At 37.6% G+C, this 25,722-nt stretch overlaps 2 protein-coding genes across 2 annotated transcripts; both read right to left on the reverse strand.

Annotated features, from left to right (window-relative positions):
• Positions 1-1,612: 1,612 nt before the first annotated feature.
• On the reverse strand, positions 1,613-10,072 carry LOC120798705 (actin-related protein 2/3 complex subunit 5-like). Its single transcript, XM_040143236.1, has 4 exons — positions 9,805-10,072; positions 8,090-8,162; positions 5,648-5,824; positions 1,613-2,365 (listed from the first exon to the last, which is right to left on the reverse strand). The coding sequence occupies exons 1-4, from the start codon at positions 9,942-9,944 to the stop codon at positions 2,303-2,305; spliced, it is 453 nt and encodes a 150-aa protein (XP_039999170.1). The 5' UTR covers positions 9,945-10,072; the 3' UTR covers positions 1,613-2,302.
• Positions 10,073-12,496: 2,424 nt separating this feature from the next.
• si:dkey-29d8.3 (uncharacterized protein LOC556220 homolog) lies at positions 12,497-24,371 on the reverse strand. Its single transcript, XM_040144110.1, has 7 exons — positions 24,165-24,371; positions 21,579-21,723; positions 21,363-21,458; positions 18,382-18,526; positions 17,793-17,938; positions 17,121-17,260; positions 12,497-15,302 (listed from the first exon to the last, which is right to left on the reverse strand). The coding sequence occupies exons 1-7, from the start codon at positions 24,262-24,264 to the stop codon at positions 15,154-15,156; spliced, it is 921 nt and encodes a 306-aa protein (XP_040000044.1). The 5' UTR covers positions 24,265-24,371; the 3' UTR covers positions 12,497-15,153.
• Positions 24,372-25,722: the final 1,351 nt, after the last annotated feature.

Genomic DNA, 25,722 nt, shown 5'->3' on the forward strand with positions numbered 1-25,722 from the left:
TTTTGGTACCTGCGTGTCTGATTAGCTGTCTGTGTGTGTGGAACCTGTATACTGCATCTTTCTGTTTGGACAATAAACCTGAATCTCTGTGTTCAGCAAGGAACACAGTTCTCTTGCTTGTGTGCTCACTGACTTGAAAATCGCAAAACAATAAGTTTACTGCATCTTGGGTCAGATAATGGACTCTTTTCTCTCTATTCTTCAGTATGAAATCACTTAAATTCACAAAATATTCCACTTGTCTCGCTTTTATCTTTCTACCTCACACTGATTATGTAATACAAGTAGATGCTGAATAAAGAACATAAAGAGTAGTTGTTAGCAGGAGATTAAAAGTGGATTAAATGAACTGTATCTGAAGTTGTACGGAACATACATGTACAATAAAATGTGAAGCACTGGTTTAGCAGTTTTTACATTTAGAGAGGCATGTTCTATAGAGGCACTTTAGTAACTCCTTCAGGAAATTTCTGAAACGCATCCATTCACAGAACTACATCCTATCCAAGTGAACCAAAGAGAAGCCATAGTCAAAAACCACAGCACTGAGCTCTTACTATCAAAGCTGGAGACAAAATAAAACATCAAAACTACCACAATCACAGATGTGTGCACATAGCATACCACATACACACCAGATATAAGGATGAAAATACAAAGCCTAGATAGCAATGATTAAAACACTTGTATGAGTTTTGGAGTTTTTTTTTTTCCATTTTAAGAGTAGCCCCAATAAGCTTTCAGTTATAAAGTTATCGTTTAATGGAAGATTTTGAAATTTAAATCGGTTTGAATTATTAAGGTCACACTAATGTCTTATGTATTTATATCCAGCTGATCACTGTCTTATGTGTCAACATACAGTTAAGTTTTTTTTTCCTCCTTTGATGCCATAAGGCATAAAATTATAAACTCTAGAGAGATTAATGAGGGGTCATTAATTTGAATTCAGGTGATTGATTGTATTGTGACCTAAAAAAGAAAACCCACCTTTATTATGGAACATATGATTATTAACCCATATCTTCCCCTCCCACAGGTATGTATAGCACCCAGTATAAAACTGAAAACTTTACTGCATGAGGCAGTATGTCATATTCTGCTAGTCTAACGTCCAGGCTATTGAATCCTCCTGACTGTTGGCACAATAGTGTATTTCGCAGTTAGGACTTGAAAATTTTGAAACTGCTGCAACATATCTCTTGTTAATACCGCTTTCACAATTAATTTCTAACTCCATTCGTAACCATAATAAGCTTTGAAAGACCACTTGACTGTTTTCATAGATTCAATAGGACTTGATAGAAAATAAAGGAATGACCACTAATATAGGACTGATCTTAAATGTGCACTTGAGGTTGCCAAAACCACACCGCTACTGTATTTGATTTCTCAAAACACCTCTATTAATCCTGCCAGCATAAAAGTTGATTCTACATTGACTTTAGCTACAGTTTGGGTAAATCTATTTCAGCAAATGAGCCTTGCTGGTAACATGTTCACAACTGTAGCAAATTATAGACATAAGAGACAAAAACAGAGGGCAACCAGAAAAGAAAGCTTTTTTGAGCTAAATGCTATAAGCAACAAGATAGGAATGGAATCCGTCAATTTTCAGATTTAGTGCATATTTTTTTTCTCTTTTATTTCAGATATAAAAACAAACAATATAAGCAATGTGGAATTGGTCTAATTAAAAAAACTGTCAATGAAAAAAGATGTTCAGAAGTTAGAATGTTAGGCAAAAAAGAACCCAGCATGCACTGGGGAAAGGACAAGGAAACACCCTAGACAGGTCACCAGACAGTCCACCCAAGAACAATCTTTTCCATTTCCTCAACCTGGATGACTCAGAGGCTTCAGAGAGGAAGGAGGAGGAAAGAAGGAGAGAAGAATTGGAGAGATGTTACAGTGAGCCAGCAGAGGCATCAGAGCAGGTGTGAAGCAGTTTGAAAGGAATGAGGAGCTGCTTTGGACAGAATGTGTCTGACTTTAGCATCTGAAATGTGTCTTCTCTCTGCATGGCTGGCGCAAACAGACAGTTATAGGTGCCAGCACCTCCCTGCCTGACTGCCAGCATTTCTAAATCCCAAGGGTGTGATTGAAAATAGTGAATGCAGAAAAAAGAGGAAAAAACTATATCAGGAAGACACTCAGTTCCAGTACAAAAAACAAATGGGAATCATATCCAAAAGCAGAAAAAGAAGAGACTTGTCTCCGCCATCAGCTTCGGTGACTTTGTATTTGGCCAGATCGCTGACTAACGTCCGTTTACAGATGGACTCTGTTGGGTCCTGGACTATCAGACAGTCTTCCTGGCAGTCAGAACTCTGACTATGGAGCCCACCCCTCCCACTGCCAGAGCCTGAGGACACACACATTGAAGGTGAAAATCACAATGGGAAAACTATTTCAAAGAGAACCATGGTTTATCAAGAACATTTGAGCAATTCTTTTCAAAATTGCATACATAAAAAGGATGTGATGCAACTGCAGGTGATAAGTCAATACATACAGTAAAGAAAAAAGCAGCATGTTTTCATTTTCTTTGACCGCAGTTCCTGTGGATTTACAGATAATCCACTGACAAACCAGTTCTTGTATAGTTTATCAGATTATTTGATAGATAGTCCTAATCTACCCTTGAATACACTCATAGTGAAATTAAAGAACCTGGGTGTCATTTAAAGTTAGGTCCATAGGTATTTGGACAGTGACACAATTTTCACAATTTTACCTCTGTACACCACCACAAGGGATTTGAAATGAAGCCATCAAGATGTAACAGAAGTGTAGCTTTAATTCAACGGATTTAACTAAAATATTGCATTAACCATTTTGGAATTACAACCATTTTTATACATAGTCCCTGATTTTCAGAGTTTCAATTGACTAGTCAGTTTCCTAGCCTGGTATGGCCTGTTCCCTTGTTATTTCATGACAAATTAAGCAGATAAAAGGTCTGGACTTCATTCCAAATGTTGAATCTGCATTTGATAGCTGTTCATGGGAACTCTGGACTTGTGGTCCAACGAGGTGTCGATGCAAATGAAGGAGGCCATCATTAGGCTGAAAAAACAAAACAAACTTATCAGAGAGAGAGCAGAAACTTTAGGAGTGGCCAAATCAACAATTTGGTACATTCTTAAAAAGAAGGAATTCACTGGCGAGCTCAGCAACACCAAAAGGCCCGGAAGACCACAGGCGACAACTAAAGTGGATGATCGCAGAATTCTTTCACTGGTGAAGAAAAAACCCTTCACAATATCTTGCTAGGTCAAGAACACTCTCAAGGAAGTAGGCATGTCATTGTCAAAGTCTACAATCAAGAGACACCTTCATGAATGTAAATACAGAGAGTTCACCATAAGGTGCAAACCACTGGTAACACTCAAGAAAAGAAAGGGCAGATGAGACTCTACCAGAAACCATCTACAAAAGCTGGCCCAGTTCTGGAGCAAGATTCATTGGACAGATGAAACTAAGATTAACTTGTACCAGAATGATGGGAAGAGAAGAGTATGGAGAAGGAAAGGAATGGCTCACGATCCGAAGAATACCACATCATCTGTCAAACATGGTGGAGGCAGTGTTATGGCATGAGCATGTACGGCTTCCAATAGAACTGGGTCACTGGTGTTTATTGATGATGTGACTGCTGATAGAAGTAGCATAATGAACTCTGAAGTGTTTAAGTCTATACTATCTGCTCAGAGTCAGCCAAATTCTGGTACAAGGATGGATAATGACCCAAAAAATACTGTGAAAGCAACCCAAGAGCTTCTCAAGGTAAAGAAATTGAATATTCCTCAATGAGTCAGTCACCTCACCTCGACCCAACATTTCACTTACTGAAGACAAAACTGAAGGCAGAAAGACCCAGAGATAAGCAGTCACTTAACAAACCTGCAGTAAAGGCCTGGCAAAGCATTTCAAGGGAGAAAACCCAGCATTTTGTGATGTCCATGGTTTCCAGACGTCAGGCAGTCATTGACTGCAAAGGATTTCGATACAAGTATTAAAAATAATCCTTATATTTGTAATTATGTTGGTTTGCTCAATTACTTTTGAGCTTCTTAAAATGGAGGTACTATGTAAATGGTTAATGCAATATTTTTTGTTAAACCCTGTGAATTAAAGCTGAGTGTCTACACTTAAAACACATCTTGATGGCTTTTTTACAAATCTACTGTGGTGGTGTACAGAGGAAAAATTATGAAAATTGTGTCAATGTCCAATTACTTACAGACCTAACTATTAACTACTAACTACTCTTAGGTTAAATTAAGGAGGGCATAGAGAGAAGAAGGGGAAGAGGAGAAAAAAACAGTGGTGCCAATCAAGCAAGCACATCTGTCAAAAGTGAAGTCAAAAACATCTTTCTTGCTCTCAGGTTTGATGTCAATTTAGCAGGAAAACCTTGTTTTATTAATTGCTTTAATTGGCATCACAGAAAGTTTGAGAACCACTATCTAACCCTTTTATTTGAAGTTAAAAAAAAGGTGAATATTAAGGTTATTACCCAATCTGTCCTTCAAAAATGTTTATTAGATTTTGGATTGCCAGTTCCTCTTACAACTTTTACCTCTTGTTCTTACTGTAATTGTGTGTACATACAATGTTATGAGTCAACAGATGATTACAGTGAAAATTTAAGGAGAGCACGCATTCATTTTCACCTTCAAATAAGTGGTTTAGATAACTGGGATACAATGGAGTTGTTTCAAAACTGATTGCTCCTGTTTGCGTTGCCCCATGAACTCTGCTGTAAAGCTGTCTCAAGTAGTGCTCTGTGACCCTGGATTACAGCAATTAATCTGTGAGTAAAATAATGATCATGGCTACAACTATGAAAATAACTAGTATAAAAATACTTACAACATTTAAAACATTTGAGGGCAAAAACTGTCACAAACAATAAAGTATGGTGTGTCACAAACAGTTCTGGTATAAAGTTGTAAGCAAAAGTTTGGGAACAAAAGGCAATTTATATATTTTGTTGATTTTTGAAGTGAAAATAAGTAAATACAACCCCTGCAGCACACAGAGAGAGAATGAGTCTTTCTGCAACTGTTAATACACTATTACATTTTTCATGAACTCAGAAAATACAGAAAAGAAGATAATTGTGGCATGTACAAAAGTTTTCATAAACACATTAGATCTTAACTGATTTGTTAGGGCTTGTAAGTCAGGTCAAGAATTGTCATTAGGAATTGTCATCAGCTGACAATTCCTATGCTGATAAAGTCTCTGACTCTTTAAACCTTGTGCTAACACACAAAAATAGGCTCCTCTGAGCAACTGAGTGAGAATCTGAAAATGAGCTAATTGATGCTACAAAGCAGGGGAAGCTATTGAAAGATATCAAAATGTTTCCATCTTGAAATTATTTAATTTAATGAAATAAAAAGTCACAGCACATTTACATTTGAAGACAGGCAACTTTTTAAATGTCGGTTTGCTGCAGGGGTTGTATTTACTTCCTTTTTCTGTTAAAAAATTAAACAAAATATGGAATTTGACCAGGGGTTCCCAAAATTCTGCATACAACTGTATAAACAAAAATCTACATTTTGCTTCAATTCAAGAATCAAATTTTCATTTGAAATTTGCATTATATTTGTATTGTGTACCAACTACATACCTTTTCATGCCACTGCAGCAGTACAGCACTGCTGTTGTCAGAAGGTTTCTCAAAGCCTCTGTAGATGTATTTCATTAGCAGGTCCACTCCTGCTCTGTCCAGTGATCCAACAGCTTTCTCTATGTCACTGCTCTTAAAACTGCTCAGCACTTTGACCACCAGCAGCTCTGCTCGCTCCTATACACACACACACACACACACACACACACACACACACACACACACACACACACACACACACACACACACACACACACACACACACAGAGGGGGTACACTGTCAAACAACATGTAGTTTAATGACTCGGCTTTCTCTGCTGTTGAATCATATTATAATTCTGCTAACTGCAGAAGCAATAGACAGAAAGCCCAGGAACATTTGAATAGACCTCTTGTTGATTTTTCCATAGATTAAACCCAGCAATGTAATTTCATCATATAATCTTAATCTCCTGTTTAAATCTTAATCCAATCCTAATTTAAATCCAGGAATTTGAATTAGAAAAATATGAACTGCATGAAAACAGACATTACAGATATGCTATTTGTAAATGTACAATCATCAACACTACAATCTCAACAGTTACTGAAGAAGTAAAGGGCTGGAAAAAAAATAGGGTCTCTTAACTTTGTGAGGACAATTACCAGGGGACAAATTTTAATACAGCTTTAGTTTGAATTGTAAGAAATTGGGGGAAAAAAGCCCTTTGCCATGGTTCCATCTATGCTTAGGTTCATTGTTATTTCAGCTGCACAATCAAGAATTAATTTGTAAAAACTAAGCATTTATGAGGAATGTATTACAATTGTTTCAAGTAATTTATGTTAAATGAACTTCCCACTGTGTGTATTGTTATGACATTGCTGTATGGTGTGTATAATTTGTTCTCTACTACATGTTAATATGCTTCAGTTAATAAATCTGAATCTGATATTTTGGTTTTGCAGGACAAAACGTGTTAAGGCTGATTTTTTTATTTTCTACTTGGTTTTTTCTGCATTTTCTTCCTTTGCTAATGCACAGATATTAAAAGCTGAATGAGAACATATGCTTAAACCACTGTTTGGGTAATGCTACTGATACAGTAGCGAGTGATGGTAACTTTTGCAGAACTGCTGCTCATCCATCTGCTCTTTTGCTGACTATGTGAAACAAACTCATTTTAACTGTTTATTTGTGCTGTGTGCATCAGGAACAAGCACCACAGCTGTGCTATAACTTTCCTTTATTGCATAAAATGACTACTCAATATTTCTGCTCATAGGACTTCCGGTATTTTGTCAGGGGAATAATTCTGTCCCAAGCTTTTTGATCACTGTAACCGTGTGGACTATAAGCGGTTGCCACTGTATATCCCCATCAACATGATCACGAGTCACTTTTTATTTTAACATGGGTTTTCTCTAAAAAAGACAGCGGACCAAATGCATGTATCAGCCAACACTTAAAATTTCTAACAGACACGGATCGTCTTGGCTAAATCATTACTTTCGAGACAAATTAACTTATTGACAGTTTCTAGCCTTAGATAAAACATAAAACTTTGCATCAGGATTTGGTTTCTTATTCGTATTACACCTGACAACAGAACTCTTCGATACCGCTAAGTAAGTTTACAAGCCTACTGTTTCCCCACGGGTTTATATGGTTTTTCCCAGCTCTAACCATTCACAAGAAATTCATGCAAAACATATGCCATAACCTTTTACATAAGGACGACTTGAAAAGCAACAATTCATACAGTCAAGTCTTGGATGTGGCTATCAGCTGGCTATTTTATGAATTTGGCAGGCTTTGGCAGTTTGTAAATACCTAAACACTAGTAATTTAGCTACATAAAAACGGTAAAAATAACAAGGAATATGGCAAGCCATGGGACCCTGCGATAAGTAAAAATAATTCAATAAGTGATCATCTGATTGATCAGTAGACAACAAAGTCAAAGCAGACCTGAATCGTGGACATATATATTATACCTATAACAAGGAGTAATCTTGACATAACAGAATTATCTGAAATGGTGATCTTCTTGTTAACTGACAATGAGTCACTGACGCACGAGCGCGACAGGGGTACGCAGCAGGTGTGGAATTGGGTATGTTGAGCTCGAACTCATTCTTGCTCATTCCGGAATTCCGGATTAATCAGAAAAAAAAAATCACAGACGCACATTATGAGACATCTTACTCAGAATATCAAATCATGAATTTTCATGGAAAAACAGTTGATATATTGTATCAACTGTATTTGTAACATACCAAGATACTTCAATAAAAACTACAGATTGCTTATAAATGCTTCAAATACATTCACTGATGAACGGCAAGAACAAGGATAGAAATATCAAAACTCAAAGTGGACAGGCTGTTTTCTCTAACATCACTTTCTGAGAGCATTGTCGCAGATACACAAAGACACTTAGCAAAGACAAATGCGGATACCTTGGCATTCTGGTTCTTGGTATTGATTGGAGGATTCTTCAGCACAGCATGGAGAGCAGCATTCATGTTCCCCTTGCAAAACAACAGTCAAGGACTAGAGATCCACAGTCTAGAAATACATGTGCAGTTCTTTTTTCAGCTAAATAAACAAAAATTAATGAGAGAAACGGGTTTTTTCTACCCTATACCCTGCCACCACAGAATGAGGGAACATTTGTATTTTACTGTACTTGATTTACTTACTCATGGCGTTAAGTTACTGTTAATGAAATTCTCCCACAGAGTTTTCAAACTTAAAGCTCTCCAGGTAAGGGAAGGGATTACGTCCCTTGAGGCTCTGAAAAGGTTTTATTGTTAAAAAAACAAAACAAAAACAAAACATACCTGCAGGAAGTACTAAGTTTACATTAACGTCAAACAGCAGCAACACCAATTTAACACAGCAAATGGCAGCTTATAAAATATGTAAGCTGCTTACTAAAAGGATAAAAACAACATATTTATTAAACAGGTGATATCAGAAATAAACATCTGTCTTTATTTTAACCAGCCTTGAATACAGGTCTGGTTCCCCGTTGAGGTGGTCATGGACACTATATGAAACTTAACAGTACTTTGGGTGGCAGCTGATGCTTTGGTTTGGATATGCAATATATCCAGTGTGCTCTTTCTATATGGACTACACAAGACCTATCAAGGCTAATCAGTGGTGGGAGTATTATTCATATCCTTTAAAGGACAAAAAAGTAATACTACTCTATATAGATAATCTTATTACAATGAAAGGTCCTGCATTCAAAACTTGACTTGAGTAAAAGTATTAGTAGTAATTGCAAAATCTATTTGAAGTACTTTATTAGGAAGTATTACGCAGAGTGTACTCTTCTTTCAAAAAAGTAGCCACAAAGTGATATTAGATTATTATTGTTATTATGAATGCATTAAGATGTAAGCAGCAATTTAATGTTGTAGCTGGTTGAGGTGGATCTAATTTTAACTGCTTAGTATATTTTATGTAGTTTAATAATTATCAGTGCATCACATTTTGTAAGCTTATATTTTGTAATACAATGTCAGATTTCCATCAACAACGTAACTAATGACTGCAGCTATCAGTGAATTGCATATTTCCCTCTGAAATGTAGTGTGGTAGAAGTATAGCATAGTATGTGCTAATAAGTAAAGTACATACACCTTTCATGAATAAATGCAATTAGTTACCTTTCACTACTATGGCTATTATTTCATAACCCTGGTTAAACTTCCCGGCACTGCGTTGGACAATATACAGACAGAAAATTCAGATTAAAGAAGCGTTGTTAAAACATACTTATCATCCTATTTCACTGACAGCTTGAACAGTAGAATGGCTGAGGCGACCACACCCTCCTGTAAACTGACACCCGGAAACGACATTTTGACACCTACTCGACGGAAATTTGCTGCAAATTGCACAGCATATGTCCAATAAATGTCACCCATGTCTCATTTTAAATGGATGAAATATGAGAAATTGAATTTAGATATATTTTGAATATGTAAAAAAACTGAGAATCACTAACTAAATAAATGCATTTTTCGGCCTTCTTATAGCCGTCAGCTAGCTACATGACGACAGTACCGACATGTATAAATGAGCCCTGTGTAAGAAGCACTTTGCGTCCCTGTCTGATAAGTAGACTTAACAGAGAATAAAAAGTAAAGTTGAAGGATATTGTCTGAGCAGAGCGTCGACTTCTGCCTCGTCCGGACCACCCTGGTTCTCTCCTCCGTCTTCCTCGTCCACAAATTTGTTCTCGTCGTATTCATCTACGTCTACTTTCCTGAACCGGTCGGACACTGTATTTTTAGACATTTTGGGCACAGCAGTAAAGGCTGTTCAGAGAAAAACAGGCTTATAGGACAGCAGATATTTGCAACTGAGCTGTCCAGTTTGCAGCCCTACCACTTCCTCAATTCCTCACTTCCTTTTATTTTTTTTTCTTCTTTTGATTTATTGTCCGTTGGTAAACCAGGGTACAGGTATCTTACCGCCACCTACCGGAAGGGAGTGCGGAGAAGTACATTGCCATTCCTAATAAAATGCTATATTCTTTTAGTATTGATACTAGTTTCCCCTACTATAAAACTTCTATTTTTTTCATTGTTGGTATTTAAGAATCGGTATGTTTTAACAGAAGTATTCGCACATATAATTCTGGTGATCCAATTAGGAGCTTCTCATGCAGCACTCTTCATGAGTTTCGATCAAAATATAAAATTCAATTTTCTTATATATATATAAATGAGGAAAACATATATCGAAGACAAAATGCCCCTATTGCTTTGGGGCAAAATGGACATCTCCCCCCACATCTATGTTTTTCTATGTGGTCAGATTTTTATTGATAGAGATTTTATCAAATTGCTACGAAGGTACAAGAAATTAACTCATACACTGAAAGTGCTACTAGTTTCTTTGCTTATAGAAAAACTCAGTATAGGTAAAGTAAACTATTAAGTGAGTCTATGTAAATTATGGGGATGTGGAGCTTTATTTGAGTTTTCAATGGACGCTCCATTTGATTTAAAAAAAAAAGCTACAACTGTCATTATCTTTATTGAAAATATAAATATTGAAAATATAAAATAATTGTGTTATCACCAGAAAGTTTGTAAAAAGTTGTAAAAAGACCAGTTCTTTTAAGTGTTTGACTAAGCTCTACAGTATAGGTCCTTCATCCGGTACCAACATGCATCTATACTCTACAGATGTCTTCCCGTTTGATTGATGGTCCTTTTTGCCAGCCTTATGCAAATGACTGTTTATGCAAGTTTTGAAATCTTCTTTATATAAAGAAAACTGTCATTTACTGTGTGGGATTTTAGTGACTGTTTGGACAGATAATTTATGTCTTAACTGCCTGCCATACCTACATGGTAAGCAACCTAAATGACCACACAAAGGGAGCGCAGAGCAGAGCTGCTGATCCTTCACGTCGAAAGAAGAGGAGCCGGTTGAGGTCGTTCGGGTAACTGGTCAGAATGCTAGAGGCCAGCCTAGCACGGCTAATGACCAGCAACGTCAGTTACATATCCATGGGGTTCCTGCGGTACGAATGTGAGCTGTCCGCCAAAGAATGCTGATTGCCAGCCGAGTCCGTTTCATATCCACTAGGTTACTGAGGTAGGGCTGCGAGTTACCAGGCTTGTCGAATTAATAACCTAGCTCGGTAAGTAGACAGCTCGCCTCGGAGAGTGATAAGGAAGAATACCGCCATCCTCTCTTTTACCACTGCTGACTGTCATTTACCACCACCGGTTTCTCACTAACCAGCCCGGTTCATCATTGGCCAGATCTGCGGCGACTTCTCAGTAGTCTTAATGTTGTCCCCTACCCTGTGCCATTTAGATCATGTTGAACTCCCCTATTAGTGTTATCAAAGAAGTTGACCTTTAACAGGTGGTGTGAAATATGAGGGGTAATTGTGTGATTGCTGCCAATGGAGCAATCACACTATTGATATCCAAATCCTTATTATTATTCCGTTTTCTTTCATCTGTTTTTTGGCGCCCTACTAGTCCTACACGCTTGCGGCTGGAAACATGGTTCCATCTCCTAAAATGTTAAACATATTTAGGAGATGGGGGCTTATACTTTTCTTGCAGACATGGGTAACTGTTGATTTTGTACGAATATTTTTCATCGATTATTTTTTGGATGGTTTTCTAAGAGGAACGAGTGAAACATGATGAAACATGATGGATATCTCAAAGATTATAAGACTACAAGACTAAAACTTTGTGAACAGGTTCCCATGTGTTAATTGCTTTACATTCTCAAAATTGGTAGTGATAGGGCCACCGTGTGTTGAGAAAGTAGCTAACAATTATTGCAAAATGTTTTGGCGTCTATGGATTCAGTGGATGATGCTCAAGAGACTGATATTTATATTAACCTATTTCTGCCATTCTGAATTTTTTGTTACTGAAATAATAGCACTGTGGAACTGATGCTCAATTTCAGAAAATAAGGCAACAGCCGTCACACATATTTTGTTCAGGAAATACAGATCTTCTAGTTTCACAAAAAGCTGATAACATAAATGTTATAACGTAAACCTGTTAGCCGTCTTTTTGTCCCCCCCCCCTTTTTCTTTGCCACCCCTCACTATATGGACATCACTTCTGAGATAATACTCTTCCAAATTTAAAATTCATTAAACCTTCTGATATCACCCTATTACAACCATTTCATACCTTGCTGTACCTTTTTTTTAGGTTTCATTATCTTACACCTGCCTGCATATTGCAGTATCTTTGCCCATGGCTATATCAGTACGATAGGGGTAGAAAACAAGTTCTTGTGTGTACATTCAATGTACATACATTGAGGAAAAAAGACGTGAAACAGGAAAAAACACAAAATAAAAGCAGAGACAAAAATTTATTGGTTTTTGGTCACAATTGATGCTTATAAACAGTTGAATTCATTACCAATAAAATTGACCCTTTCTCAATTCCATACGTCAGGAGTTTGGTTGCAACAGCGTTACCTGGTTTGATATGGCCAGTAGCTTATGGTGGCTAATAGTAGCTAATGTTAGTACACTGCTGTGTTACTGACATCACTGAGTCAGTTCACTGATATCATTACTCTTTTCTACTTGTGCTAATGTTACACTACATTTTAGCTTTTACCATTCACTTGTAATTGTCTATAGTGGTCAAAGCAGCCACCGGGCATGGTTACACAAAGCTAAATTTAAATAAATTGAAGATCATATTAAGTGAATTGTCTAATTTATACATGTATAAATAATGTTTTGTACTTTTTTTGTGCATTGATTCTGTTGCATCTGTCAACATCAATGTAATACATCTGTCCTTGTTGTGGCAACTCTAATGAGTGTCTGGTTGGCAACTTGTCCTTAGCAAAGACAGCTGAGGATTGGCATAGTATTTTGTGACCATAGGTACACGCTTTATGTCAAGATCATAAAATATTTTAAAACAATATAACTATTTTGATTGAACTATAATTCTTCACAATGTGGCTATTATACTTGCACATCAGGCTAACATGACTTTCTCTGATGCTGCTAAAGAAGTGATCATAGATGAGTCTAAGCTCAAACAGACCAAACGTTTGTAAATACTGAGAGGATTTGAAGAAAACATGCATTTAATTTAATTTATAACTATGAATTCATGATGGTACCTTGTATTTTAAGTCTTCCCTTTGTAAGATATTCTTCACCTCACATTGTAGACAAGGCTTTAACAACCTGTGACTGTAGTGAATGAAAGAATGAGATCATGGATACAAGTGGCTGAAGTGAGATTCTTCTACTGGGTGGCTGGGCTCAGTCTTAGAGATAGGGTAAGGAGCTCCGACATCCAGAGGGAGCTCGGAGTAGAGCCACTGCTCCTTCGCATCGAAAAGAGCCAGGTGAGGTGGTTCGGGCCTCTAATAAGGATGCCTCTTGGGCGCCTTCCATTGTAGGTCTTCTAGGCATGTCCAACTGTAGGAAACTGCATGGCTGGAGAGATTATATACCTCATCTGGCCTAGGAACACCTCAAGATCCCCCATGAGGAGCTGGAAACCTTGCTAGGGAGAAGGGAAGTATGGGCTGCCTCGCTTAGCCTGCTGCCACCGCGACCTGGCCTCGGATAAGTGGCAGAAAATGTAGGGATGGATGGAATTGATTTTACCAACAGAGACTGAAGTGGATGTTTTACTGCCTAATACACGGGAAAACTGTGAGAGCAGCTATGAGATTAAATCAACAAATTTCTTGTCACCCAGACAGATGGTGATAGGTTATGAAAAGACAGAGTTTCACTGAGAGCCGGATTGGTGTGGGAAAGACTCACCGGCTTCAGCTGCATCCAAGAATATTGGGAGAGCAAGAAGAAAGAAATATCTGGTTGTTTCAAGTCTTGAGCAACAATTTGTTCAAACAATAGTTATGAATTTATACAACACAATATCAGAACTTTAATCTCACCCTCTGTGTCAGAGATGTCACAGTTAAAGCAAGGTGTTAATCCATTAGTGAAGGTTACATGTTGAAATACATGGCAAAATTTGACTTAAACCAGTCTAAATAACTGCTTTCAGTTAGATCAACACTTAGTGCTGCATATAAGGCTGAGGCCCATCAGACTGTATTGGGGCAAATGCACAGGTAGGCCAACTTCTGTGGTTGATCTGTATGTTCCTGAAAAACTGGACGTTATGGATGACTGGATGACCTAACTGTATTACAATTAAGAGCACTTATTGAACACGGGATAAGAGACATAATAAAACCAGATAATGGGATGAGAGGAATAAACGACCAGAGGCGAGAATGTATAAAGTTCTGTGACACCAGGTCTGTTCCCAGTTTTACAAAGGAAACAAGGTTTACACGTTACTGATTTTTTCATGGTAGGGAAACATCTCTCTGACAATATATATCATGCAAATAAGTGTTTTTTTTTTTTTCTCGGCAATTTTTTTTAGAAACCAGACTGCATTAGATAAGAAACTGAATGTTTTAATTAGCAAATCAGAATTAATTCACCAGAGCTGTAAGCGCTTTTAGAAGAGATGACTGTTTTCTTAGTCAAATTATATTGTCAAAAAGCCAACATAATAAAAGCCTATAGTCTATTGCCACTGTATAGATACAAAATAAAAAAGCCATAAATGCAACAATAAAACTACTTTAAAATAGCAATACAAGACATGATAATTAAGTCACATGCCTATGTTTGTATAAAAAGTACTTTACATATAAAAAATATTAATGTAAGTAGTGGTAAACAGTCATAGTAATTAGTATTTCAAAGAAGGTGTTTCAGATGTGAAAACACCGTTTCATGGTCTTAACAGCACTTTGAGCAGAGAGAAGATAAAATTACAGATCCATGACTACATGAACACCTTAACAAGTGTATAACTCCATCTTAAAACTGGCAGTCTTCACAATTAACACTGCAGTGTCTTGTGTGAATATATAACATTAGTGTGTGTCTGGGCTGAGAGTTGAGGGCCTGTAGTGGGACTGGTGGCATTTTTGAAGTTCCTACTGTTTAAGTAAAGATATTGAATTTCCTGCCATCGAGAGGTGATATCATCAGTCGTGCTGAGCCTGGGGAGTGGAGAGACTGCCACTTGTTCCTCCAGATTACTGTACAGACTCGGGAAACCAGCAGGACACACGCTAACACCAAGAGTACAACTGATGGGACACAAGTAGAAAAAAAAAAAAAAAACACCAGGTCAGACACAAGAACTTACAGTGGCATGAAAATGTTTGGGCACCCCTGGTCAAAATTTCTTTTGCTGTGATAGCTACGTGAGAGAAAGATCTACTGATTTCCAAAAGGCATATCTGCTCCTTTCCTTTTTCATTCTAAAGCTGTACAAAAAAATAAAAAAAAAATACAGTAATCTTGCTTAAAATGTTCAACAGAATGATTCATCTGTAACTTTATGCCTTTTGGAGATCAGCTTAGCTTCTACTCACTTAAAGGTGGAATAGACAATTCTGTAGAAAGACTGTTGCTATTTGAACTCAACAGCAAACAACTACACCCCTCCTTCAGCAGCAATGCCCTCAAAATTGACGGACGTGCATTGCCAAATCAACACTACAATGGCGGAATCAAGAGCATTTTATATGGCATGGAAATTGATACTCTTTCTCGTAGCTGAAGCACAAACCTTAAAATATAAAACATAATCAAACAAGCGACATGCACACAAACACAGCTTCCAAAACACAACGGAGTACAAAAATTGGAAAGAGTTAGTGGTTTAGATTGTTTTTACAAAACTACATTGACGGAAAAGAGGACCGTAGGTTTGTAGATATGCTAACAATGAAGGTAACGTTACATGGCATAGCATTTCAAATCATGCCACCAACCAGATAAATCCACTGTTCTAGCAGACTTGTGTTTTTAGGTCTTCATGGCTATAAAACCATTTGCACATTGTAAAGACAAATACCATGATATAGAGCAAACAACGAGACCGTAAACTGTTGCTAAAGTTGCTGCTCTAAAGCTAACGTGCAGACAGGATGCAATTATTTCCCATAGCCAGCACACCAGCTGCAGACAGCGATAAAACTCTCTTGGTACTATAGCTAACATCACACCAACACCATTTCTTGGGAAAGTAGAAAGTAAGCTGAATGTCTGTGGGCATGTAATTTAAAGTTACCAAACACATAAATGTGACACCAATACCTGCTTGCTAATTTACCAATTGAGACAGGCTATCACAAACATTAGCAAATGGAACAAAGCTATTGGCTCTGTGAAACATAGCAAAACTAATGTGTCCACCTGTCAAGCAGAAACAGAGCAACCATCCATCTTCATGCCTTTCAACTCTAAGAGGCCTCTCCACCATAGTTGTAGCATCAGTCTTTTTACCTACCTTCTCTGTGTGCCTTTCATTCGGGGAGCGGGCCGGTCCCAACAGTTAAGTCCAGGAATTAATGTCTTTCCCAGTCCAACCATGCAGTCTCCACCATTGGAAAGCCACACCAATGTTAACGCGGTTCCTCCCGATCGCCTGATCATAGTCCCTCAACCTTTGTTCCTCAGACCTTCTCTTAGGCTGTTAATTGGCCATCTCTCCTCCTCTGTTGTATAGCATTAGGCATGCACCAGAATTACTGTCTTTCTTACTCTCACTGCCCCCTTCTATCCCCTTCCCCCTCCTGTGCACAAGCATAATCCCCCCCGCAGCTGATTGGCTGGAATTGTCTGTCCGAGCCACATTTATATCCCATGTACTAAGCCAGGGCTGTGTAGGAACGCCAGATTTTTTTTTCAGAACACACAGAACAAACAGCTAATGGACCATGAGGAGATATTTGCAGAATTTTATTACTTTTGCCCAGTCTGACTATCTGAAGATTTTCAGCCATCCAGGTCATGATATTCTGTAAGTGCTATGCGAAGACTGTTATCTTCGCATAGCACAGTATGGTTAGTGTTGGTGAACTCACAGTCATTGGTCTTGATATTTAAGTTAAACTCACCCATGAACACAGAATTAGGAGTGGGATCAGCTGGGTTAAAATGTTTAAAGATGTTTCCGACTAGTGCCACGATCACCACAGGGTAGACTGTCAGGATGTTGCGCACCCAACGGTCCAGCACCCAGTTCTCAAGGATAAACCTACACACACACACACACACACACACACACACACACACACACACACACACACACACACACACACACACACACACACAAGCAAACAAAGCAATTATCCACCAACTTTAAAAGTTATTGGTGCACTATGATGGATTTAAAGTACTACAATAAATCTTATCCCATGTAATGTTGCTGGTAATGAAAAGTGGATACTGATACCAGTATTTCTGCACTGAAGCTTCCATGAGTAGCTGCTATCTTAAGTTACATTTTTGAGTTTTAATGCCAAACTTTCTAAAAATGTTAACAATTTTCAATATTCAGTGTTTTCGTACAATCAAGAAAAAGACAGCATGGAATCATTTTCTATACCTCCAGTAGCTAGTGCACAAAACAATCTTAGTTCAATCAATTAAGGGAGGGATCCGTGATAAAAGCATTTAATGTCAGAAGTTAACTAAAATCTAATGAGTCTTCTAGTATCCTATGGTGAGTGTGCTACTCTTCTACTTGTGAAATGCTCATCATTTAACCTTGTCAAAGCAGAGCTTACCATCCCACCACCTCTGCTAACAGGATGCACAGAGAAGCGGTTGCTGCCGTGCTCCTATCCACACCCCACAGGTGGAGAACCAGTGAGAAGTTGATCAGAGAGGCAATTGATGTCCATGTTGTGTAGAGAGCCAAACCATTCTGGACCTGAAAATATGAATATTTGTGATAACGAGGATATAATTCAAAGGAGACAAACTGGATTTAAAGAAAATTAGATTTCTTTCATCAGCTAGAATGGCACTCAGTAGAGCGCATACTTCCGCCAAGGCAAAATATTGACGAAAATGTTGTAAAATGCTCTATCTCGCAATGTTAAGGAGAGTGATAGAAATTCCTGGATAAGCCCCTTTAACCCTATTTTCACCAAAATTTAATGGGTTGTTCCCTGGCCCATGCCCCCACCCCTCCACCAGGTTTGGTGCAAATCGGTTCAGTACTTTATGTGCAATCCTGCTGACAAACAAACAAACCAACAATCAGACACTGGTGAAAACATAACCTCCTTGGCAGAAGTAATAATGTCCTGAATAAAAGGGCAAAACTTTCTCTGAGATAACATTTGTCCATTCACACTCACTCTGCCCTACCAGTATTTTCAGACAGGCCAGGTCTTTGCGATGGTATGTCTGTAGCCAGAGTCCATAGTAATCTGTGGCAAAGCAACAGAAGAACAAAGCGCTATAGTTGGAAATTGCTATCAGGATTAAAACAACCAGAGCCGCCAGCATCAACCTGCAAGATAGAGAGAGAAAAAAAGAGAGGGACAATAATGCATCATATCAGCAGTCTCTAGGCCACCTTTTTTATTACAAGTGGACATTTCAGAAATACTCTATTTCATAAAACTAATTCTGCCTGGAATAATCATCAACTTCCATATGCGTTTTTTAAAAACCTATCTAGGGCCTTGATAATGTCAGCCAACACATGCTATTGGATAAATTGTATTTTTAAGGATTCTCCAACAACATATACAGTGGCATGAAAAAGTTTGGGTACCCCTGGTCAAAATTAAGAGAGTGAACGATACCCTGATTTTCAAAAGGCATTAAGTTAAAGATGACATATTTCTTTAATAATTTAAGCAAGATTACTTTTTTATTTTCATCATTTACACTTTCAAAATAACAAAGAAAAGGGACCCAAACAAAACTTTGGGCACCATGTATGGTCAGTACTTAGTAAGACTTCCTTTGGCAAGTATCACAGTTTGTAACCGCTTTTTGTAGCCAGCCAAGAGTCTTTCAGTTCATGTTTAAGAGATTTTCGTCCACTCTTCCTTGCAAAAGGCTTCTAGTTCTGTGAAATTCTTGGGCCATGTTGTATGCATTGCTCTTTTGAGGTCTATCCACAGATTTTCAATGATGTTTAGCTTGGGAGACTGTGAGGGCCATGGCAAAACCTTCAGCTTTTGCCTCTTGAGGTAGCCCATTGTGCATTTTGTGGATTTGGTGTGTTCAGGATCATTATCTTGTTGTAGAAGTCATCCTCTTTTCATCTTCAGCTTTGCTCCCGGAATTTGCTGGTATTTAATTGAATCCATTCTTTCCTCTACCAGTGAAATGTTCCCCGTGCCACTGGTTGCAACACAAGCCCAAACCATGATCGATCCACCTGTGTGCTTAACAGATGGAGAGGTGTTCTTTCATGAAATTCTGCACCTCTTTCTCCAAACATACCGCTCATTTCAGCCAAAAAGTTATATTTTAACTTCATCAGTCCAAAAGACTTGTTTCTACAATATATCAGGCTTGTTTAGATTTTCCTTTGCAAACTTCTGACGCTGAATTTTGTGGTGAGGATGCAGGAAAGATTCTCTTCTGATGACTCTTCCATGAAGATCCTACTATGAGCAGTTCTCTCAGAAAGTTTTCTTGGTCTTTCAGACCTCAACTTAACCTCCACTGTTCTTGTTGACTGCCATTTCTTAAATACATAATGAACTGAGGAAACAGCTACCTGAAAACGCCTTGCTATCTTCTTTGCCTTGGCCTGCTGTGTGGGCATCAATTATTCAAATTTCAGAGTGCTAGGCAGCTGCTGAGAGGAGCCCACGGCTGATGATTGTTAGGACAAGGTTTGAAGAGTCAGAGTATTTATAAAACTTTGAAATTTAGTAAGCTAATTAAGGTCTAAGACCTTGGTAAAACTTATCTGAAAGCTCAAATCTCTTGGGGTGCCCAGATGTCTGTATGCTCCTTTACTTTTTTAATCTAAAATTGTACAAAACAGAAACAATACACTAATCTTGCTTAAAATGTTGAAAACACACCTTATTAATTTAAGCCTTCTGGAAATAAGTTCACCTTCTACTCACTTAACTACTCAGAGTAACAGAAATTTTGACCAGTGGTACCCAAACCTTTTCATGCCACTGTACCAGTGGCTATATAATGATGTTCCCAACCGACCAGTTGTTAATTCCAAGGGTTCACTTACTTTTTCCACCAATACTGTGAAGGTTTAATCAGTGTGTTCAATAAAGACATGAAAGATTATAATTGTTTGTGTGTTATTAGCTTAAGCACATTGTTTTTGTCTATACTTGTGACTTAAATGCAGATTAGATCGCATTTTATGAACAATTAATGCAGAAAAACAGGTCATTCCAAAGGGTTCACTTACTTTTACTTGCCACTGTATATGGCAGTACTCCTTGGAAATTCCCATTTTACATTTCTTGTATTAGAAAATAAATATTAACTACAGTACTAATTCTAATCTTTACAAACTAACAGAATTGTTGTATTCTACAGGATCAAGTCACCCAAAGAACTAAAGAAACTATTTTCTAATTTTTCTACAGATGTTTAGCTTTTATTTGGCTAGGTTTTAACATCCATAAATGAAATGTGTGCCTCCTTCAATACACAGTGGAGGTCAGTAGCATTTTGTCTGTGGTTCTCATAGAAGTGAACATGTTCATTTAAAGATTCTACAGCAATTCATCTTTCCAGAAACAATGTCTCACTTATTCTGAATAATAGACTTGTCACACCAGTTTTCATAAGGATAATTTCTACAGAACAAAGTAGTTCTGGAAAGATGTCTTGCTTGTAAAATTTTTGAATGCTGATTTTATAAAAAAATGTTTTCTAAAGGTCTTTTATTTAATCATGTAAGCACCCCAAATGAAAGTAAATTCAGGTAGAAGTACAAGATGGGCAAAACATGGCTAAGTTAAACCAAAAAATTCTGCATAATACTTTATATGCTATTCATATTTTTTTTGTAATTTGGGGGAACCAACCCTTTAAGAGGAATCTAATGTACATTTTCATCATTGGCAGATATGTAATTTACTTTGTCTTATAATGCTTGCATCAATCCCTATTGCATCACTGCTTAATTTTAAATATATGTTCATGTTTACTTGTGATTGTTCTAAGGGTGTTTCCAATCCCCTTTATCCCTGTACTGTCCTCCACATTCTCCCCTCACCCTCAGTTGCCCTAACCCAAGTCCACTATATTATATTTTTATTATATTTTAATCCCTTTGTTTTCAATGTTGCTGTTTTTATGCTTTTTCTGTGTAAATAAATAAACAGAAGAAACAGGAGACATACTCTCTGTCCCAGAGCAGCAACCATGTGATGTTCATCACCATATTGGACAGCCAGCAAAAATAGAAGGCATAGGGCAGCAGACATTGAGCCCAGGATCTATTAACAGAAAGAGAAGTATCTGTTTAATCTTTATGTTGCTATGAGCAATGATTACAATCAGACAGGTTGAATCTATATGAGTAAATATTTACTATTACCATTCTGATCTGAGCTTACCCTCTGATTACATAGGAGCTGATATATATGACCTTCAAGGTGAGCCAGCTGTAGATAACACCCCAGATAGAGAAGGTCCAGCCAGCTGGAGTGATGTCTGTCTCATAGCGGGCTGACACATTACCAGTAGTAGAATGAAAAGGTCCTGGAAAACAGCAAAGACATTCATCGCCGAGAGCGTTAGTGAGAACGCTAACGTTGAACAAAAAAAAAAGTCTCACATTAACAGCATTATTTTATCATCGTTAGAGAGAACATGATAAAAAAAAAAAATATTAATTTGTGTGCACAAATTAAGAGCCCAAAAAATTATCTGTTATCAGGAACATCTGATTCCAGAAACAGTGTTCCATACTTTTAAGTGCTGTGGCGGGGGAAGTTCAAAAAATCCTTTAATGGGGGAAGAGTAGCTGTATTATAATCTCCATTACAAGTACAACTCCTCTTGTGTGCTGTGTATGTCCAAACTTTGGTATGTCTGAGCTTTAAGGCATCAGATGTTGCTGAAGTTGCAATAAACATCACAACCCTGTACGCTAATGTTGGAAAAACACCACAATCTTATGAAGAAGTTACTTTGTTGATCCAAAACACACAGAGCAAGAGAGAGCAGGAGAGTGAGGGTGAGAGTGAGAGATAAACCATTGCTGACTGCTCAGCTAAAGTAAGTAGCAGATCTGAATAGTGTGTAAACAACAGTGGGATTAGCAAGAAAATTGCTAAAAGAAGGCCAGAACTATGAGTGCTTCAGCAGAATTAGTGCAAAATTTAAATGTACAGTGGTTAATTAGCCGCTCCAATGAAGAAAATGGCAAAATTTGCTGGTTTAAGATAGAGCAGCAAAAATGTTACCAGTAACACAGACATGCTGGCAACCAGAAATGAGACAATATGCTTACCACAGCATATCAGCACGTAAATGGTCACTCACTACTGTTACTCAAGTAGAAGTAAAATTACTTGTGTAAAAATGTACTCAGTTAAAAGTACTGTGTAGTGCTGTTTAGCTGTATTGCATCATACAGAGAGGTGTTTCAATTATTTAGCCTACCTTCATTGGTATAAGTGGGGTGGACAAAATAGTAGAAATGCCCGGACACCATTGCAGGTGTCCATAGACTTTATGTAGCAATAGCTTTGTGGAAGAGTTTCTATTATTCTTAATTTTGACAAGATTTTAATTTTTACACAAAATGCATATCGGTTCCCAATATCGGTCTCCTTAATTACTAATGATTGATATCAAAATCAGCCATGACAACCTCTAATTTAAAGTAATAAAGTAAAAGTTTACATGCACTTAAGACTGTTTAGTGGTTCCCAGCTTCTCCAGTGGCTCAATGAGGAACCGTGAGATGATTAATGGGCCAGGAGAAAATGCTTAGCACGCAAATTTGTATTAATTTTCTGTACTTGAATTTTCTCTAAATGTTTTTTTTGGAAACATTGAATAAAAGTACCCCTTTGGGCCTTAAAACCATCTCAGAAATTTAGAGGGGAAATCTTTCTATGGAAGAACTGCTAACAGGGGCCTTGAACAGTTATTAATAAAACATGTGACAAGGAACCCCAACTAGACACTGCCTTTTTTGTAAGAGACAAGCCAAGAAGTCCGGGGCCCCTTGGTTTAATCTTTAACAATATAGTTTGAATTTTAAAAATTTTTATTTGCTTTTTTCTGGAAAATCATAATCTTTATGTAGAATCTTAATCTGAAAGTAGCTACTTTCAGATTAAGATTCTAAGTAATTACAGCTGTCATGGGGGTGACTTTCCATCCTTTCGAGAGCCTAGAATTGGATTTTGGTGCCACACCCTACCCATAGATGGATGCTTTTAAAAATCTCTTATAATAACTTTTTTCCTCTCAAAGAGCACCAGTGGGTGTATGCAGAAGCATTCTTAGTTTATTGGTACTATGTCTTTTGGTTTCAAGTAGTTTTAATAAAAACTCTTCACAGTGATTTCTGTTGGCGGAGATGTTACTGTTGCCGTCTAATGCTGTGAGCACTACAGGCTGAATTCCATGCAACTCCATTTTGATTGGAATTTAGATGCATGGCTTAATATTACTGAAAGTTAGAGGAAAGTCAGAAAAAAAACTTTGTAAATTGGGTTACCCAACCGTTTCAAATGCTGCAAAAACATTTTTTTTCATTTCTGAAAGTTATTGCGTCATCAAAAAAAAACGGCAGCTCTTCCATTAAAACGTAGATTTTTCCCGCTGTGTTTCTATAAGTCTGGCTAATTATACAACTACTAGCTAACATGATGACTCATAAATACAAGATCACAAAAATAACTCCTCATTGTTCTGTTTAACAAATGGTCGTAACATAATGACGTGCCAGCAGTACATAATTAACAGAGTGTCATTCCCTGTAAAACACGGTTTCATGAGTGGAAACACAGCTTTATACGGAAAAAGCGAATCTCTTGAACGTTAGGTCAAATTAAACATGTTATGAATAATGTAACAGAGCCAGCGTCATAACAATTTACAACACAATACTGAACCTAACGCTAGCTCTAATTTAGCGCCCTGAAAAAACATTCAAGTGTCTGAGTAACACTACTTTAACTCACCTTTGCCCGCTCCAGCCAAAGCGTTGACAACTAAAACGGCAATAAAAACCGCAGCACATATGATGATTACGAAAATTCGGGGGAAACTGTTGTCCTTCATTTTATCTGGTTTGCTGCTTCGTCTGTGTATTATATGTAAGTCTGCTGCTATTTAGCTGTCACTGACAGTCAGGGCGGAAAGAGAAACAGTAACGCACGTTGACCAACTGATGCCTGCACGTGCTATATGTAAACGCCCACAGCCATGGACCAAGTATGGTAAAAGACAAACAAAGCGCTCAGTTTTTCAATAGAGCTCAACCTTTTCGTTTATATAAATATATGAATGCTTTTGTAACTGTAATCAACCATAATTGGACCAGAAACGGAAAAGTGTTTTTCCTTCATTGTCAGGCACAATGGCGCCATCTACAGGAAAAATAGGAAAATACAGACACAACCGCTCTGCTGTGTTCTGTCCTTTTTTTAAACAAAAATTGAACCCTGCAAGTACATGTGCTGTAAATTCACTTCAGTTTCAAACTTTTAAGTGCCCATGTTGCTTAAGAATGTGCATTGGCAGAAAAGTACTGAATTATTTGCTCATATTTAGCAGCTGCTAAAAACAAAGAGGTGTAAAACTCACTGAAATGTCTGCAAATGTCTATACCAATACTGAAATGTTTAGTCTTTGGAACTATAACTTGCTAAAGTACTTTCCCATGATATTTACCCTCACTATTGAAGAGATTCTGTATTGAAATGCCTCTTTGTATTGGAGTTTTTTGCAAGTTTGTTATCAGATTTGCATTTGTAAAGTTGCTATCATGATCTACAGTAGTCACACATTAGCATAAATGTACCCACATATATCTGATAAGCCAAGAAGTACCATGTGTTTATCCTAACCCCCTAGTGACATTCCTGAGATGACTGAAATTAGCACATACTAGTGGGAACTGTTGTTAGCACTGTACTAACTGCTACTTGTGTCACTGGTAACTTCATTAGTCTCCCAATAGTAAAGAGTTATTTAGTGTTTTTCTGTTAATCGGTGATGATAAACTTAAAGAAATAAACGAAATCTAGTTTTTAATGAAATATAGGCAAATTTAAAGCCACAGTAATTGATTTTCTGGCCACTTGGGGGCAACGGAACAAGCTTAGCTAAGCAAAACAGCTAAGATATTATCGCCTTAAAAGTTATGATGGTGTAATAACCTATTCTATCCAGCATACACAGACAAACATTAGCATTTATTTGTCATGTTTCTACCTGATGAATTTAAATACAGCATTCACTCTCCCTCTAGCGCTGTAATCAAGGTTTAGCTGCTAAATGCTCCACTATGTTCACCTGCTAGTTGTTAACTTTTGTTTGCCTGCTGTTTGGCGTTGGGTAGGTTGTTCACAGTGGGTTTATCACAGCTTTTTTTGCTGAAAACTGCTCACAGGGTTGATGTTAGGCTAAAAAACCAACAGTGAGCTAAAAGAAGCCAAAATGCTCCATAGAGCTAAGGGGAACTGTAGAGCTGCTGATAATTCTCTGTGGCTTTGTTACAACCAGTGGCCCCTTTCT

The sequence above is a fragment of the Xiphias gladius genome, chromosome 14 (assembly GCF_016859285.1).
Source record: "Xiphias gladius isolate SHS-SW01 ecotype Sanya breed wild chromosome 14, ASM1685928v1, whole genome shotgun sequence".
Taxonomy (NCBI): Eukaryota; Metazoa; Chordata; class Actinopteri; order Istiophoriformes; family Xiphiidae; genus Xiphias; species Xiphias gladius.